Source organism: Sitodiplosis mosellana, unplaced genomic scaffold (assembly GCF_009176505.1).
Source record: "Sitodiplosis mosellana isolate CC-2019 unplaced genomic scaffold, AAFC_SMos_1.0 Smas_scaffold_5, whole genome shotgun sequence".
Taxonomy (NCBI): domain Eukaryota; kingdom Metazoa; phylum Arthropoda; class Insecta; order Diptera; family Cecidomyiidae; genus Sitodiplosis; species Sitodiplosis mosellana.
In genome coordinates this window covers 6,149,083-6,169,643 of record NW_022595248.1, presented here as the reverse complement: position 1 = coordinate 6,169,643, position 20,561 = coordinate 6,149,083, and the positions used below count along the sequence as shown (strand labels likewise).

The following is a 20,561-nucleotide window of genomic DNA, read 5'->3' as shown; positions in this document are numbered from 1 at the left end:
ATATAAATCTTTGCGATATGTCTACTTGTCAAAACAATTTAATTTATTTGATTTGATTTCTGTCTGGCGGTTTCGTTCGCCTGCGCTTCTCGGCTGTAGAGACCGAAAAAAGAGGCATCCATCCCTTTTGCACCCCAACTGTTTCGATTTTAGTTCAAAATGCAATCGAAGGCGAAAAACTGCGTCGAATTGAGGGGATCATATGCAGACCGCGTTTATGTTTACCAAAGATAAATACCATTACTTATATTGAAATATCGCAATGAAATGAAATATTGAGTTTAATTTCAGATACCAAATGACGATTATCTTTGCTGTTCACTTTGAAATTCCTTCTTTCTCTTCCATTTGGAACTTTTAACGCCCCAATCGATGTAACAACACAGAGAGATTTTGCATGGAAAATGGACCAAAGAATAGAAAAATCATTGACACGAAATGGGTCTCTATTTGCCGTTGAACTGTCATTTATCACCACTGAAGTAACCTAGAAACAGAGTTATTTCGCTATCGCAAAATGCCACACAATGAATAAGGAATACATGTCCCTTGTTTTGAGTTTCAATTTCGAACAAAAAGTCAAAGCCGAGGAAAAAAATATCTGAAACGGAAAGCAAAATGTGACATTTTTATCGGGCCACTTCGGAATTGATGGCATTCGAATGAAGAGTACAATACACCAACACCAAAATATATACGCACACAGCGATAATAAAGAACTCGATTTGAAAAATTACCAACGATCCAACAATCAAACACATCGAGTCAAATGAGATTTCAACGCAATGATAAAAAGAAAAGAGAAAACCAAACTAAATCGAAATCGGGTCGATGCGGAAATGATATCGAAACGGCTGAAAGTCAATAAAAATCGCATTTCCCGTCAAATTGTGTTTGGAAATGACTGTATAATGCTTCGCTCGTTCTTCTTGTAGGGAAAAATCACTTTTTTTTCCTTCGAAATAACTCGAGGCTGGTTTCACAACTATCTAACGAAACAATACAAAACGAAAGGTTCACTCGGTTTATCACACAATAGCGCTGTTTCTTATATCATTGCGATGCAATAAATTTCGTCGAACGATTTGCACTATGACATGTTGATGTTGGCTGAAATCGTCTGCGGTGGCACCATAAATATCGCCAGCGCATAATACATCTCAATTATTTTTGATGATTGAAGCAATTGAATGCGATTCTCTGACTATATCACTTTGGCCACTTCCATTTAATCAATAATCATCTGAAGTGAAAGCGAAATGTATCGATAAAGTTATTGAAAGTTGGGCGAACCCAAAACGTTCTTAACGATATGGAACTTCTTTTCGAAGTGAGCATTCATTGGCTAATTGACATCAAAACAATTTTGATGTGACCATATAAATACATTTCATTTATCACCATTTTTGCAATAACCATTCGAAATTTGTTTCCATTCTCTCGCGTTCAAATGTAAAATATGTCCCAATGTTTTTTTTCTTCAAATTTCCCTACGATCGAATAAAAGAGCAGTATTTTATTGGTCTTCGACGTTGTGTCGATTTGAAAGCAAGTGGGTCGTTTCTTGTTTGTGTTGGCCCGTTGTATCCTCATATTGCATTGCAATATCCTTATTTGCATTCATTTGATCCTCTCGAGAATCGTTATTAGTTTTCTTTAGCTTTGCTGAGTTTATTTTTCCTTTTTTGTTGGGTTTTGTGTTTGTTTTTCTCCATTGCCCCCGTTGCCGATTCGATAAAACTCTCTTGGCGTGTTTGCAAATAAATTTACGGAATGATTGCAACCAAAACAGAGGAAAATGTTTTACAGTCGAACGAAGTGAATCAATAGAGTGAGAGTGAGAGGGAGAAGGAGAAAAGCTTCAATGCTTTTTAAACGATTTGCAATAATTTCGACTTTTATATTTATGTTTGTCAAGCCAGAGGAAGAATCGTCCAAAGAGAGAAGGGTAGAGAAGGAAAGAGAAGGAGAGAGAACGAAAGAAAAAACTATATAATAAAAAAAACTGTTTGCTACTTTCGCAACCATGAATCGCTTCGAGTTTATTTATGAGAATGTGTGTGTTTGTATGTGTGGTGTGCTTATGGGCGTCAGTAACATGCATACAATTATATCTCGAATGGATGGCGATGTCTTTCTTTCATTCGCATTGGTAAAAATATTGCAAATGAAATTGTGCAAACGAAAGAAAGCAGCGACGATGTCGACAACGATGCAATGAGGAATAAAAACGCCAGCGATGCATGGCATTTAACACAACAACAAACAAAGTCGGAGACAATTCCAATTCGTTCCGATACACAAATAGAGAAATATGAATATTCAACGATATGGAATTATTGCCGCACACATGCACACATAGCAATGTGGCGCTCCTTGTGCACAAATATGCATACTCTTGCTCACTTTCCATTGAATAAAGGGCTCTCCTCGCTTACTCCCTGCCTCTTCCCTTCTTCCCGTTCCCTTTCTTCTCTCTCTCTCTCTCTCTCTCTCTCTCTCTCTCTCTCTCTCTCTCTGGCTACGCTTTTGAGCAAATCGTTCAATTCGCGAAAGGAATTTTCCAAGAGATTAACCGAAAAATATACTTGAAATACAATGCGGCGTGTATACAGTTTCGCATTGCAAGAAAAAAAAACCCACATCACATATACACAATTTTTTAATGGATATATGGATTCGTTTTGTGCACTTTTCTAGCAAGTGAGTTTGTTGTCGTTATTGTTTCTTTTTTTGTCGTCATGAAAGTTTTTATTTCGAACTCGATGAACTTTTTTCTCTTCATAATGCCATAGATTATTACATTTTTTTTTGCATGTATCTTGCTTTTGCAGTATTTATTGTTACCATTGTCGACATTATTATAGTCGAGTTCAAGTATGTGTGTGTGTGTGTTCGTTCTGATGTGCGAATTTTATCCAATATTTTTCCAATACCAGTTTGGAATGAATAAAAAGAAGCGAAAAAAATAAACACACACGAAACCAAATACAATAATAAAAAATATTGAACAAATTTTTAACAAGAGTTGCACATTCGAATAAACGATCGTGCAATTGGTGCAGCAACCACAACAAACGATGCGAATATGCTGCAGGACACGAAAACTTATACATTGATTCAATATAAATGAGAAAAATATGAATTGTATTGCAAGCGACACTCCTTTTTACCCTCGCACTCTTATCCTCTTTCGCTCTCTTCGTACATTTTATGTATGGCCAAACGAAGAATTAAATAAATGTCACACAATATCCGTGAACAGTGAAAACACAAAATTGAACACATTCCATGCGTCGTCATGAACAATGCAGAAATGAAATAATAACAGAATTATGACAACATAAAGTAAATACTTTGTACCGAAATCGGAAACTGAATTGACATACAAATGTACACATAATACAACATACATTTTTTCTCGAATGTGCGATGAATTTTCATGAGTTGTTCACTTTTTTTCGCGTCCCTTTTCAGTAAATTCCAATTTTAATACGTACACGGCGAAAATATCATGTTTTCTATTCGAATGATTTATGCTATCAAATTGTCGCAACCCATTTTCGTTACACATCGAAAGAAAAAATGTCGAGAGTTTTCTCAAATTGTCTGTTATCCTGGAAACCATACCATCTGATGATATTCAATGTGAAATCCAATAATAAAATCACTTTTCCATGTACTCGATGTTCACATGGATTTCATAATAATTCAAATATGTCTCCGTATTGTGGCGCACCATGCAACACAATTTTATAATTCGCAATTATCATCCCACACACACACAGACAGCCGCACGTGCGCGTATCATGTGTTAAATTCGCAGGAAATAATCGCACAAGCCGATTTACGAACGCTTAAAACACAGACGGGGTTTTATATTCAATTCACCCGTCGTTTCGCATGGCAAATACTAAGTTTGTTTTCGGTTTCTTTGTCAACAGTTTTTTTAATAATAGAAGAAAAATTGGCGGGTCTTTAAAGTTGTGCATACCTAGACAATTCAATTCATCTTCATTTATCATGTGTCACCAACGAAAACAAATCGATATTATTGGTCGACTTTTGCAACTCAATGTGTTGTTTTGTTTGTTTTCCCATCGTTTTTCATTGATGTGGTAATTCAAACCGTTTCATCAAATATGTTTATGTTTATGTTTGTGTGTTTGTGTGTGTGTGTATGCTAAGTGAAACAACTTTTTGGTGCGCCGCAAAAGGTTGCTAATTTTTTGCGATGTTGCTACTTTTTCGGCAATTGTTGTCTGCGCCTGGAAAAATGCAAAAACTCCACATTTCGTATGGTTATTGCGGGTATGGCATAGAAACCGGAGGGCAAGTGTGAAATTAGATTCGATGCCAGTTTACCTTTTCTTCGGCCTGGCGTTCAAATATTTGAAAATGTCTGAAATGTGATTAAACTCTTCGAGACGCAGCTAAAAGTTCGGCAGCTCAAACGCTGTCGATTGTCTGGCAAAATTGAATTTCCTCCCGTGCGTCGCTCGATTGCTAAAAATGATAAATTGCCAAATGATCCGCACAAAAATTGAATAGTCAAAAAAACAACAACCGAACCCACTGAGTCGGTGTCACCGACTGAGTCAACGGAAATATGAAAAATCGAACATCGGCACGTCGCGAACAGTGAACGAGTCAAAATGAATGGGTGAGCGAAAGATAGATAGAGAAAGGAAGATATGAAAGAAGAGAAAGAGAGACGGAAAGGGAGGAAAAGAAGAAAAAAAACGAAAATGAAATACGTTAAAATTTAATGCCGCATATTACCCTGTCTGCTGACGATATTCAAGAACTTAGTGTCAACAGGCTGCCGTTGTTCCATTCAATCTATTTATTTTCATGGCTCTTCTTTCTCCCTTTCCTCCCAGCCCACCGTCTTCTTCACGCCCGCACCACAAATGCCATCGGCTAATGGAATTTACAATTTCATGTACCGTATAATCACATGAAATACAATCTAATTCCTGAATACATAAATTTTTCTAATGATGAACACTCAACCTCATCACACCACACCACATACTTTGTCCCTCTCCATAGCTCTTTCCATTTGGATATGAATTTCGGCGTAGCTCGCCAAATAAAACTCACTTTTATGGTGAGTTGACATTATTTTAATTTACGAGTGAAATGGATCCAGACCTCTGACTACCACTGCGTCAACGCCGTCGTCGTCATCGTCGTCATCATCAACGTTTCATTGAATGAAACTTTTTTTTCGTATCGTTGTGCGATTTGCGAGCGTTCACTTGGCCTCTGAAATAATTATTATTGGTCGTATACTCGAAAAGCGATGCCATTCATGCGAGCAATTCACTACTGCTATCGCTCAGTATTTCTATGGCGCTAATGCGAACGCAGCACGAAGTGTGAGGTTTCGATTACATTGCCGAATAACTGAATTATGAATACATTATATGATGAATTTGTACACGTTTTTAATTATTAAATTGCTTCCCGTTATTCCTTTCGGCCGTACAATACGGTATGGTCATTTTTTCCTTCACTACCATGCTCAGGAAAATTCGATGCAAATGGAGAAATTACCGTGCAGTCCCTCATTTAAGTGAATGAGCCGACGTGTAAAACGACGACGACGAGTGGAGAGGGAGAGTGGTTGCGCCCCGTATAGTGCAAAGAATTTCTGTCTGGTCAAATTTTCCGCTTGAAATATTCAAAATATTTTCAATGGAATCACCATCTCATTGCTCGACGTGCACCAGACGATTACAGTATTTCTTCATTTAATTTCGCCATTCGAATGAGAGTGAAAAAATGTGCACTCAAACATAAATGATTTGAAGGGATGATAGTTTTTTCTGTCTCTCCCTGCATCTCTCACCAGCAAATGGAATTATTATTGTGAACGAAATGGCAAAGCAACGAGAGGCGAACTGTTTTCTCATCAAATCATATGTGCGTCCACCGATTATTGCTTGACTACCACATGCTGTCCTGTGCTCATTTTTTCCCTGCTTTCATTCATACGTTTAAAGTGACACATACACGAGCATGTGCATGAGCATGATAATCATATCCAACACGTTGCAGTTCGCATATAAGTGACATGACATCTGCGATTACTCGAGATGACACCGCGAACAATGCACAAAAAGTAACATTATTCGCTTTTTTACAACATTTTTTGCTGTTTTCGCATAGAAACGCTCGATATAATGACGATGGCATTTGCATTTTCATTTTCATTTGAGTGGATTTTTGTAATGGTTTTGTGTCTTGAGGGGTGTTGGATATTTCCATTAAACAGCGCATACTAAAGCATGCAAAGTGCGCAAACACACACATACACGCCCAACGAAAGAAACTTTTTAGATCAAATGCCAAAAGTTCGGAACTGAAAGTCATAAAAATGCGACCGAAAATCAAATTTAAATAGGTCGTTATATAAATTCGTCGGTGCGTTTATGAAAATTTTCTTGATGAATCCCATCGTTAGTCTTAACTTCTTTTTTTTTTTCGTATATGCAATATGTATTTTTCTCTCTCTTTCGCTCGTCAAGTTTTCGTCGTTTTGGCATCGTCATCATAATTCGGTACCTCGCGATTTAACATCTTCTTCCCCAGAATCCACTGTCATTCGCCCTCGCTTGCTAGCTTTGTGTCACTCGTCGTTGTCGTTGTCTGACAACGTGAGTTATTTTATTTGCGTTGAGATTTGGCCCCGTAATCTATGCATGAATATTTAACTGACAATGCTTTGTTTGCACAAAGATTATTCTCGTCATTTTCATTTTTCTTTCGTTTCGGCGAATCGATGAACGAATAAATTATGCGCACTCCTACGGTTGAATCAGCCACGGCTCAGCTGTCTTTCTCATTCAATGGAATATCATACGCATAATTTTGCTTATTTTTCTTTCATTCTTTGCTTCTTTTTTCTTCTTCTTTTTCCTTTGATTTTGGTACGAGCCAGCTCTCGTTTCGCTTAATCCTTATACGTGTGTGTGCGTCACATTGGATCTAGTGCCAATCTTCAATATTGTTTGTTTCCCTCTTGGCTTTTGTTCGACGTTACATAAACCCAATTTTGATTTGAAATTCCGTTTTTTTCTGCCTCGCAAAAAAACGGAATGAATGAAAAAAGAAACTTGTTCAAAGAAAACTACTCAATATATGGAATATAGATATTTTTAGCATCATACATTTGTTACGCATATTTAATTTGAATACACTGAGGCAAGAGGTACAATGGTTATTATGAATAAATTGTGCGCACAATATCCCGAGTAACTTCGTCAGATTTATAATGGAAACACGTATCGATAAAAAGAATAAATAAACAAGCAACCATTGAATGCATTCGCTCAAAGTATCATTCAAGTGTCTCGTTACAAATCCATAAAAAGCAGATTTTCAAGTATTCTAGAAGAAAAAAAAAGAGTACCTCCGACCCGTATACATTGAACGCGCGCGCATAGCAATCGCTAACCCATTGTACCGAAACCAGCAGCCATCTCTCACTTTTTTCGTCAAGTACATACACAATTTGCATGTTGAACGGGAACAATAGCACATCATTGTAGTGATGCCATTTGATTCGCCCCTTTTCTTTCGCATTTCTCATTTTCTCCCATCAGAGAGCGAAATGAAAGATGGAATAAAAAAAAAATCACGATGAAAAACCATACAGTCAACGACTTTCATATGTGTCATTCGCGTAGAAAACCCATCGATTGACATTTTATTCAAATTGAAGCACTTTATGCAACCCACAAACCTACGTCACGTTTTCAACAGCTGACAATCACAATTATTTTTTTTTCTTCCATAACTCGACCATCGATTTTTTTCTTCTATTTTCGAATCCAATCAAATCGCTACTCTCCGCAACTAAAAAACCCAATGATGGTTACTCATGTGATAATACCATATAATTTACTGTAATATCCGTATCGATGTTTTTAAATTGTTGCCAAGTTCCAAAAGTCATTTTTGTTCTTGTTCGCCTTGCCAACCGTATCACAAGCGACGGAATGAGGGATAAAACGATAAGCCCATCAGAAATATACAATATCATGTCGTATATGTACTGTACCCTGTATACATACAATTTCACCTTCTTCTTTTTTTATCATCAGCAGAAAGAAAAGCATAAATCAACGTCTATTCCGCGTTCGTTTTTCATTTGGGTGTATTTTGTGACATAAAATGCCATGTCAATGATTTCGAATATTTGTTTCGTCTCTTTTTTCGGCAGAGAATTCAAGAAAAAGCACATGAGTTTATCATTCGTGGAGATCATGTATGAGGAGTGAACATTCTTTGTGCCCATTGTAATGTGTTATTGTGGTCGACGAAGCGAATTTACCTAGGAGAAAAAAGTTATGATTGAGTTGAACCGAAAGTTTGAAAGTGGAGAAAAACGTACGAGAGCAGAAGAAAATCATGAGCTGTGTCACGATGGTATTGTTGGTTTGACTGGTGTATCTTGATGTTGAATGTTGGTTTGATGAAAAAAACTTTGCTTTGATTTTTCGGTATTTACGCCCACTACCAACAACAGCGACAGATACCTTTTCACCCTGAAGTCATGTAGAAAATACACAACATCCCAAAACCTTTAACACCACACAATCATACTGCTGTTGCTGATGCCGTTTGCTTCACATTTCAAAGAATTCCGTCTGTTCGACAGTTTTTTTCATGTTCGGGAGGGGGGGAGGTAGATTGCGAAACATGATCGACGCAAATCCAATTTAAAGTGCAAGTGATTCAGTAATCGCCTGATGACATCGATTCAACACGCAACATTTATTTACCAGACGAAATGGATTGAGATATTGAAATTGACGTAGGTGGTGGCGAATAAGCTTGCGCATGTGTTTGCACCAGTTTATTTTCCCAATGCAATTAATTTGCCGATTTTCGCTGCAGCAATTTTGTTATCAAGTCTAATGCAGCGAAATCCCTAATTGACTTGGTTTTCAATTGAAGTTGTCTCTTGAATCGACTCCGGTTCCGATTTATCGACACAACGTGGAGCCGAAACGATTTTTGTGGTTCGGGAGTGGCATCAGCCACACACTCACACAAAATCGAACAAATTCGAATCGGTCCATTGAACCAGAGCTTTAGGGCAATTTTATCTTTATCAGACACAATATACTACGAAGAGTCTCTGCGTAAGACAGTGTACAGACAGGCTGGCCTGGTAATAAGAGTGAAAGCATTGCCAAATTTAACACGAGATACACCAACAACAACAATATCATCAACAAGCAGCGGAGATTTACCGTAAACTCAATTCCAATGTGTTTTATATCGATTGCATTTATTGAAGATGACATCAGATTCAATGTTCGATAATGAGTCGTGTAAGTGACAGGTCGGTACTACTGCGAAAGAATGAGAGCATGAGAAAAGAGCATTGCAAATTATCTTCAGATGTTATCATTTCAATTCTCGTTGTTACGACCAACGACTGAGATGTCGTTGGCAAGCAAAAAGAGGATGAGAACAAAAAATCAATATCACATTCATTATTTCATCGCTATTTTTGCCTGTTCCGAATAATTAATCATCTTTTCCATATCCCGAGATGTGCTTCGGTGTGTGTGCTTGTGACCCGGATTTCCTTCATTAGTGAATTTTCCCATTTCCATTTTTTTCCCGCACCATCTTTCATCCTCTCTCTCTCTGCTTCTCAACCACTGTCGCTCTGCCTTCCTTTCTACCTCTCGATTTCTCTGTAAAGAGAATCCTTGAACACAGAAGTAAATGGAACGCAAATAAATAGGTATTACGAAAATGGCTCGACTTCGTCATTTTCAAGTGCTTCAAGAACGGAAAGCATTTAATCTGCGCGGAAATTCAGCCAATGAGAAAATCACTTCATTTCTAGTTATTTGGAGCATTTCATGGTCCTTTATACAATTTTTTCTTTATAATTCTTTGCCTTAGGTAAGCTCCAGGTATGCCAACTATTTGAGCCATTGACTTCAGCGAATTTTATGATCACAATATCGTAAAATAATTTCGAAAGCAGCGAAAAACTTTCCTTTATCCACTTTGAAATTGGTGTCACTTTATTTAACTGAAATGATTATTATCATACTGTTGAGCATCCTCCACGCAGTAATACTGCATCGAAAATGGACTACTATCCCGAAAAGTGAACAATGCAGAATTACCTATAAATTAGTTTAAAGACACCTCTGTGTGAGCGGTGAATAGTTAACATTTCGAAGTAACATGCATAAAATTCATTTTATTAATTTTGAAGTTTGACTCTTAGTTTCACGCACTTCATGCGCTCAAAATCGCATTGATCCCCGTTGTTAACTTACCAACTCTGACATTAATCTCTTGGCTTAGTTTTTTATCCCCCGTCAAAATCTCGTTTATGAGATCACCATAGTTTTAATCAATTTTATCACAAAAACAGCAGTAACTTTTGTCTAAACGAGCGTGTAAGGATTTAGGCTATTTAGAAGTTTTTGAGTGAACCATTTTCATAGGCTCGTCCCGTAAAACATTGAGGACATGTTACAAACTATTCGATAAGAGCAAATAATGGAATGAATTTGAAAATCGCTTCAGTTTCCGTGCAGTGCAGGACAATAACGGCAGAGCCTCGTTTAGATTTATCGCATTCAAAGTAAAACTTTTCGTCAAGTTTTACCGTTCTCTCTTCCACTCAGAACAATAGAGAGAGAGAGAAGATGGATGTGGTACGCACAACGAAAATGACGGCGGCCAGAAAATAGCGAAAAAGGAAAAATAAAATTATTTATGGCCAGAGGGTGAAAAAAGAAACTAGGATGTAATATAAATTAGGTGATTTATTTCGTGTGGCAAAAGTTCTTGTGCAATTCTTTTCGGCGAACGGCCAAAATGTGGCGTTCAATTTGACCCGGTGATTTGCAATCGTTGCGCCGATGACGCAAACCATTTTCATCTTATACTTGTTTGAGCTGGCAAAAGTCGTGCGTTTACTGCTAAACAGAGCAGGGCGGGAGGGAGATAGAAGGCAAGTGAAAGAGCAATTTGAGTGAAAGGAAGCAATACACAAAAATTCGATTGGCCTTCGGCTTGGTTGCTGCTTTCAAACAGCAGCAAATTATTCTCAGGAGTAGTTTTAGCTCGAGCCAAAAAGCACAACGAAACACCTCTTCAAATAAATCGAATGTCTAGTCGTGAAAATGAGACGACGATACGAATGTATAGGATTCATCAATTCGTCAATCTATATATATATCGATTGAAAATCCGGTGTGTATGTTCAAACCTTGTTCGCTATACTATGGTTACAAATCACATGGAAACATAATGCCGATTTTCAACGAAAATCGAAATACAACCGACCAGAATGAAGCACAAGCAAAACGAAAATCTAACCGGAGTAGCAACAACAAAAACGCAACGCTATAATATAGATGTTGCGTAGAGAAGGGAAGGTTTAGCAAATAAATCGCAATGCGAAAAAGAAGAAGATGAAAAAAGGAATTTCAAAACGAACGACGTAAGAAAAATGGCCAAATAGAAGATAAATAACCGAAACGGAAGAATTATCGCGTGGAAATGGCTGCATCGATTGATGAAAATGATGAAATCGGATATGCGGCAGAAAGCAAAAGAAAAAAAATAATACATAGAACTGAAACGAACCGAACCGAGCAGCGACGAGTTAAATAATGGCACTTTGATCCAAGCGACAAAGACCGATTGCATCGAGATTGTATCGTGAGATTTTACTTCGTACATTGCAGCAAATCGTACACACAGCGCTCGATTTAACAATCAGTGAAATGGCATTTGAAATCCGCACGTCAGCGTCACTAGCACTCGAGTTGTATGCTTTTTGTATTGATTTGCCCCCCAATAGAACTCTCCGTTCGCATTCGTTTTGCGAAGCGGATCGTTTTTTTCTGCATTAGATGAACCAGTTTTCGCTTGACGATGACTGAAACAGAAGTTACATGTTTATGCAAATGGATTTCGTTGCAAATTTGTATGTTCCGATGTGAACTGTGGGCTTGTGGGCTCAATTTTTTTTTCCAGAACTAATCTCATAAAAACCTGACACAAGCCTATCTATGGTTTACGGTGAATGTGAGCGAATAAATGGCCGATAAAATATGAGAAGTCGTTTTGTTCATTTCCAAATGCCGAGTCTTTTTGTTTTTTCTTTTTTTTCGCCACTAGAATATATATAAATTCAAGAAGCTAACTAACAAAGGCACAATAGCACGAATTTGCATCGAATTGAAGACGTTCGACGTTGAAACACAAACACACAAACGAAATCGAATTAATGACCCGGAGAAAAGGAAATGGATAAAAACAACTAAATACATTTACTTTTACGCGGCTTTTTTCACTTTTGCCAATTGTTTTTCGCTTCTCGGTTTTTAACACAATGAATATCACTGCTCGTAAACTGTAGGCCGAATGAATGAAAACAACAACAACTGAAGTTACTCCTTTTTTTATTGTTATTGTATTAATATTCTCTCAATTTCTAATTTGCATATTTACACTTATTCTGACGGGCAATCTCTTTCTTTTTTCTTTGCAGATCCATTTGGTTGTAGCTGATTCCATGCTGAATTGTTGTCGTCGTCACCACCGTTGTTGCTGTTGATGCTCTTTAGTACACAGCCAATGTAAAATGTGTTACACAAACAAAAATGCACTGAAGCACCTACCAATTCGAATGTACGCGAGTAAAGAGCGATAGAAAGAGAGAACGAGAGAGATAGACACGGACAGAGCGAATAAAAACAAAGCTCATAAAAGATAGAGTCAATAAAAAGTTGATAGAATAAAGGATATTTTGTAGAAAAGCTTCAAACTGCTTCGGTTTGCTAACAGCACCAAGCATCGGTTCGGATATAGAAATATGCAAAGCATAGACGCATAGGACGACCGTGCGACGAACGTATCAACGGGCGATCGTGCATTGCGAGACGTGTGTGTATGAATACAGTATACAGCAAACAACGATGGCTCCGGTGATACGTTCGTCGCACAGTCGTCCGTATGCGTCTATGCTTTGCATATTTATACAGTATAGAACATCTAGGTAAACATATTTCTATGTCCGAACCGGTGCTTGAACAGCACTGACAAAAACAATGCGATTTTTCCCTCGATATCTCTCTTTATCTATTTCTCTCACTTCGTTGGATCCACTTTCAACAACAACGAAAAAAAAATACACGAAAAAAAATCGACTGAAGAAATGCAAATATTTTGTATGCAACATAAAAGGGACCGAAGCGAACGAAACAACTATTTTTAAATCATCATGCACCGTCTTTTAGACGCTCCAAAAGTTTTAACAATAGATTCAGACCAGAGTCATCAACAACGAAAGGAGAAGAAGAAGAAAAAGGCATTACACAGTGTGCACTTAACACACTGCTACCAGTGCTGGCCACCACTAGTCTAGCTACAACTGCCGTTTCAAAAATATTAACGGAAAAAGACAGTGAAAGAAAAACGAACAGCGAAAACGAGAGAGAGAGAGAGAGAGAGAAAAAAGAAAATAGAGCGTGGAAAACAAGAAAAGGAAATGAAATTAGCTTGCCATGCAAAAATCGGTACAGGAAGCAAGTAGCGGAGCAAAACGAATGGAAAACAGTGTTTAGTATTCAGCAATGACGATAAATAAATAGAGTAAATTGAAGCAAATACGAGAGCGAGCAAGAAAGAGAAAAAATTGAAAAAAAAGAACACAAAAAACGCACTCAATAGACAAACGAATCGGGTAGAGACATCGGAGGGAAAAGAAAAGAATGAACGTTAAACGAGTTTAAAGCAAATGGCGCGTGATATAAAATATGCATAAGATTTTTTCTTCTTTGTGTCTTCATTCACCATCTCCAACACAACGATGACGATTGTTTTGCCTTTCACCGCCTGATACAGTGGGCACAAATTGGAGCATAATACACATGCAATTTGCACATGGAAAAGCTCAAGAAAAGCGATAAATTTTTTTTCGCGTTTTCCTCCATTTTCTTTACATTTTGCCCATTTCGGTTCAATATTTCACCGAGCCAGAGGTAGAAGAAATTTTTTCATCGCAGCGAGTAGATCATTCGCAGACGTGCATTAAAAAGTCACTGACTCTCTCTTTCTCTTCGGCAACATTTTGCGATAAGGTGCACAGCGACAAGATAAAAAACACATCGGTGAACGACTCCTCACGTGCAACACAATGGACAAACATAAAATACAAAAATGTCCAGTACATTTTCAATGTGTTGCTCAGCAACGTTTACACCTCTTAACAGCAATATCTTGCGGATGGTGGTAAAAGCCAAATGGCCTTTACTGCCGCTCTTACTTCATCTAGAACAAAGAAGCTGTTTTTATTTTTTCTGCTTTGTTTTCATTAATAGTTTGCTCACATTTGCTACATTCTTCGCTGTTAACCGTAAATCGTGCGATTTTTTTTTAGCTCAGCAATCCTTGTGTATTTTTCTCCATTCGTGTTTTTTCCTCCTCGCTTTAGATGAATTGAGATCACGGCAAACTTCATCGAACGATTCAGTAAAGTTCATATCGCACAAGCGGCACTAAACAAACTTGCGAGAAAAAGTTTTTTCTTTGTTAGCCTTAACAACTATTAAATCTCTGTGCATTTCATTACTTAATGTTCCGCTGTATGTGTTTTTTCTTTCTCCATTGCAGTTTTTTGTGTGCGTTGAATTGATGTTGTGTCTAAGAAAAATGAATTGGTGAAACGCGCGTGAGGATAATCAGCCAAGGGAAGAAAGAGTCGCCTTTCGAAAAGGAATACACTCTTTAGATCTTCCAACCAAAATACGGAATCCGTGCGAATTATCTAGGAATTTATAATATTTTCATCGTGGTGCCAGTGTACGAGTGAGCCGATCTCACCCAGACAACGCCAATATGATATCATTAAATGGATCAAGATGCTATCGGAAAAGCGTTTTGCTCATCGTTTGTCTATTCGTAGCCGGCGCAAGCAGCATATGGCAGGAGAATGTTCGGCCGAAACTTTATGTCGAATTAGGTGAGTACATACCATAAACTTATTCCCTTACACACTCGACGCTTTATCTCGAAGCGGTGTGTGTTTTTCTAGATAGCTTTAGCAGACTCAGAGTGAATTTCTCACGACCATGTCGCCCATTTTCGGTGGCACTTCGTTTTTCATGGAACAATTTTTTCTATATAGCCGAAGAAGGGGAGTGTGAGGTTTGCTTGTATCGCCATACCATCATTGACATTTCGTTCAAGTGGAAAAATAACAGAAATCGAGTAATTTCCTCTTTTTTCGCTTACGGCTTACCTTCGATACGGTGGTTGGACGCAGGAACAAAAAAAAATCTACCATAGAAAATCGATAAAAACGCACCATAATGACATTTCGGCAGAAATAACAAGTTTCGTGCTTTTCGAAACTGCTGCTGTGGCTGCCTTGGCTCACATCGTCGATGCTGGCAGTGAATCGTGAATTGGAAAATGTTTTCATTTCAATCGAACGTTTTTATTACAACCACATCATTGCATTTACGAGCGACGGTTCTTTTTTTTCATGATGTTTACATGCACGCTTCCTTTGCCACAATCATTGAGTCATTTTATCATTTCGGCTCTTTCAATTTAATGGCACAAGATTTTGCACCGAGCACAACAGAGAGATACGTTAGCCAAGAGAGCAAACAACTCTCTCTCTCTCTCTCTTTCAGCACTGAAGAGGTTGGAGCACTTTTTTCGCCCTTCTCTGGGGCGCTGCGCATAATGTGTCTCTTTGCGACAAAACAGCCGTAGTTTTGTGCTTGTAACATTCTTGAGTGTTTTGGTGCTCTAGACTTTCGCATTTTAATGCGCACAACACTATACGGTTTGTTATTCCATCGCTTGTTTTGTTTCAGCAGGTATATTTTTTTGTGCTGTCTCTTACAAGCGCATTCTTTTCATTTTCTTTGAACTGGAAGACAAAAATATAAAAAGCTTCTGCTTTGTTTTTGCTCTGAAGAATGTGAGCTGAGAGAGAGGACGAGAGGAAGCAAGTGAAAAAAAAAGTTGTGTCGCTTTTTTCATATTTTGAATGGTGTCTTCTGTTGTTACAAAATGCCGTTCAAGTTTCGATTGTTTTTTTTTTTACGCTTTTGCATTATCATCTGCTGTTGGTTTCTATTTTTATGCTTACCTTCGCTTGTAGTGTGTGCGTCCTGTTTGGTGAGAAATCAAGCAAATGTGTGTGCTGCTTTTTGTCCCAGCATCTCCCAACGCCTGTCATTGCAAAATTTATGGTAATTTTGTTTGATGCTTTTATTGAATTTGTTTGAAAAATTCTATCCATGCTTTTATTTGAACTTGTTCTCGTCTTCCTGTTCCTTGCCTGACTTTTCGCTGCTTTTGTTTTATTGGGGCTTCAACGTTCGTTTGTTCATCCTTCGCTTGTAGATTCTGTGTGATGGCAAAAGCCGTTCGTAATTCGAATGGCATACAGACATAAATATATCGACGACGAAGACCCGATTTTCTTCTTCTCTTTTTTCTCACTCTTTTCGGTATGCTCGTGCTCGCTCTATTTATTTTCCATCAGTTCGTAAATTCGTCTATATCCGAGCGTATCGCCTGAACGCCACACACCACACACACATACTCACTCACCTTTCCGCATAAAATATAAATAATAAGGAAATCAGATTTCTTTTTACCTCGGATCGAAAGAAAGCTCTGTTCTTTTACTGTGGCGGCTCGATTTTTTTTGCTTTTTTACTCTGCCGATTTAAACGAATTTACAATCGTTTGATTTCCTTCAAAAGTTCCTCATGACCATCTCCCATAATGTGCGCGCCGCACAGAGACAAACCATAGACACACAGAGACGGAACGGTGAGCACACGGCGAAAGGGATAAGAAATGGCTTTCGTAAAGGTGAACACAGACATATATCGTCTTCAGCGACTAGCAAAAAAAAAACCTAAATGTCTTTCTTTATACTTGTGTTACTCCATCCGTCTCGTTTCGTCCCTTCTCCGTGTGCTTTTTTCTCTTTCAAGCGCACAGAACACGTTAAAGGTAAAAGTTTTGCGACGCAATGATTAATGCAGATGTTGTGTAATTTATTTATGAAAAAAGAATGGATCGAGCATAAAACTATTTCGCATTTTCTTCATTTTGTGGACGGCAACGACGAAGCTGCCGTCGTTGGTGCTGCTGCTGCATACAAGCGAGCAGCCGCTTTGTCATCGACATTCTATCTTTCTATATTTGTTTGTTTGATCGATGTCGTTGCTGGTGCAGCTTTTTTCATTCTGTCTCTCTCTCTCGCTCGCTCCTCCTTTCTGCCAAGCTCAACTGTGAATTGAAAAGTTAAATGGAATACGGATTTATTGTGTGCTACTTCCACAAAACGGATATTGTATCACAACACGATAAGGCCACGATATTGAATGAAACGCTCGAATAATGATATGAAATAAGTTTCGTTGGATGAACAAAGCAAATGCGAAGAAGAAGAAAAAAAATATATGAAGGAGAACGAACGAATGAAAGAAACGAGTGGAATGAAGTTGAAAGAATTTCTCATTTATTTTGAAAGATTACTTCAGTAAGCAGAAATGTTGTCTTGTATTCAGCAGAGTGTGTGTCTCTGTGTCTGTTTTTTTCGTCATCTGCATCGAAAATGTTTGAAAACTGAACTCATTTCATCACAATAAAAATTGAAGGGAAGAAAAAAATCAGCGGCACCAACAACAACAACAACAACGATCAAATAAAGATGTAATTTAGAAAGTTTTCCATCATAATGTGACTTATCTAGAATTGTTGGTACGTGCGGAATATTTACAATATTCCATTTCGTCAATGATTCAATTTCTCATTCGATTTTGTTTGTGTGTATTTGAGTTTATGCCGCGGCATTCAATCATAAAAACATTTCATTCTGCGTCATTTCTGGTGCCGTGTGTCGCAATCACACATAAATTTTCAATTGCAATTTTATTATTGACATCTAATTCACGCTACTTCTATTCCAAAATCATAAATCATTCAACGTTTAAACACTCTCCGTTTTTTCCCTTCTAATGAAAACACCAACACACGGCATTAAAATCGATACTTTTTTAAAACAACCGACACACAAACCGAACCAAACCGAAATCCAATCAATTCGCTCAATCAAATTGGTTTCATGAAATTCCATTTCATCTGCGTTCATGCGATCAAATGGGCTCAGTTTATTTTTTTTCCCCGCTTTCTCATATTCCGAATGTCAAGAGCAGCGATGAAGCCATGGGAAAAAATGTCCGATAATAAAGTTAACTACAGAGAATTTAACATCGAAATGTTGTTGTGCTTGTTTTAAAAAATGAGCGCATATTCATGAAATAATAACAAACAATTAATTTGAACCATTGGATTTTACTGCCGTTGCACACGGACACCAATACCAAAAGCACGATGCTTGCTTTCTCCTCGATAAGCCAAAATGCTGAAACAGGAAAAGTGCTTATTGAAGCGCTCGTTATCCTCATGCAAATAATGTCCTCTCGTTCGATTCGGTCGGTTGGCTGGCTGCTTGATTGCTACTGCTTCTCGGCAATATAAGCGCTCAGCTAGTTTGTTCTGTGTCGAACATTTACGTTGTACATATACCCCATTAAATATGTACATTTAATACGTTTGATTAATGTACAAAAATTTATCAACGAAGAAAAGAGACGGGCACAACAACCCTAAAAGATATAGCGGAGTACAACTACCACCACCACCGCGATTGCCGACATTCATGACAACATTCCACACGTGCGTATTTAAGTATTCATTTTACAAACACACTGTGTGTGTGTGAAATTATTTATGAAGCAAAGCGGAGCAGAGCTCTGTACAAACGAAGAAAGCAAAAACCGAGGAAAAAAATGACGCATGCATTCGTAAATTATAAACGTCACGCAAGCTCCATTTTCATCGACAGCGTAATGCCTATTTATTAATCCAACAAACGCTGACCAGCCGAATAAAATGTGTTGTATATGCGAAGCTCGCTACAAATGAACCATTATAATACACGAATGGCTTCGTTCAGGCGCACCACTTACGATACAAAAACATACACAGATACACAAGCATTGGCATAAATCCGGTCGAATGGAAAGGCAACCATTCACATACTGGACACATTTACTTTGGCCAGAAGAAACGCCAAATTATGTTCGCTACTGCTGCCGCCGCCGCCGTCACCACTGTTGTTATATTACAAGTAAGCGGATGAAAATGCCGAATTATTTATATTTGTGCACGGTGAACTCAGAAAGCGGATGAGGAAATATTTTCGGGTGAAAGGCCATAATTTTAAGGAGGGTTCCGTTCATTAATTTCAAACTGTCATACGTGTAATTATCTATCTATGGCCAACTGGGAGATATCAAGTGCTATCATAGCGCAAATAATGACCTTTTTGGTCAAATCGGATCTCTTCTCTGTATGTGGCTTTTGATCCGTAACATTTTTCCGGAAAAATCGAACGCAAATTGCCCAGCAAAAGTGGTACCATGAAAACCGCATTATCTCTATCCACAATTCAATGTGGAGACTTTTAACCAGCAAAAAAAATCGAACAACATACAATTCACCCAAAGCGCACCATATCGATCAATTGCTACAGAGTGAAATATTCATCCATCCGATAATGTGCTTATGCGGCTGTAACCATAATCCTAAACGAATGAAATTTTAATTCTTTTGTGTATCGATATATACGCAAATATCGTATAAATTCCATGGACTTCAAAAACCATTTATCAAACCAGACGAATTCAGCTGAATATTTTATCGGTATGATGATCCCCTCAGTCCCTCTCTACTGAAGTGAATTTCACTTTTTACTTCAACCCCATGAACCGGCTGGGAAAATATTTGATCGATTCGAAAAGATTTTTTTTTCGTTCGTTCGAAAGAGAAAAATGTTAAGTGAAAATTCATTCACGATTTTATTGAAAAGAAACAGTAAAAAAATGAAGTCTGATTTCCACGAAAGAATGAGATTGAAAAAAAAACTTAATAATACAGAGGGATACTATTATAGAATGTAACTCCTACACGGAATCTGGTGGCACTGTATGTTTTTATTAGATTTTCATCAAGACATTCATTCGAGGGTGACGCAAACATTGAACTCTTTACGTCACAACCATTCTCTTCAGATAATGACGAATTTAGTAATCTGAAATGAAATCGATGCCGCACCATGTCGAATCGGGCTTCATATAGCTTCGTTATCTATGGTCATGCATATTTTATCATGTCGACGATGGACAATTTTCACTGAACATAGGTGGTAATCGTGTAAGAACTCTATATTTATCGGTTTATTATCGCATTCACTGAGAAGTGGGGTTCATGAACCACACTGTTCGTTACCAATTCCAATGCAAAAGTAACACGCTTGTGTGTTGTCTATTTTTGGAATTCCGTTTCTTTTAAGAATATGGTCTTTGGACGCTTGTTGTTCTTGTTCGAGAATACGATTCAAGCCACTTATTTATCAGTGTGTAATTTCTCAGCATTTCGCGACGTATTTTCGTGTCCAG

The 20,561-nt window shown here is 37.8% G+C and overlaps 1 protein-coding gene across 3 annotated transcripts in view; it reads left to right on the top strand.

Moving 5' to 3' along the window:
- LOC129566959 (semaphorin-1A) overlaps nt 1-20,561 on the top strand; it is a 279,328-nt gene that overhangs the window by 35,914 nt on the left and 222,853 nt on the right. For all 3 annotated transcript variants that reach the window (XR_008687808.1, XR_008687807.1, XM_055443376.1), the window contains exon 2: nt 14,677-15,025. Coding sequence is in view for 1 of the 3 variants with exons in the window: in XM_055443376.1 (XP_055299351.1) it covers nt 14,902-15,025 (124 nt within the window). In the remaining 2 variants the exon portion in view is untranslated. The remainder of the gene's footprint in view (nt 1-14,676; nt 15,026-20,561) is intronic.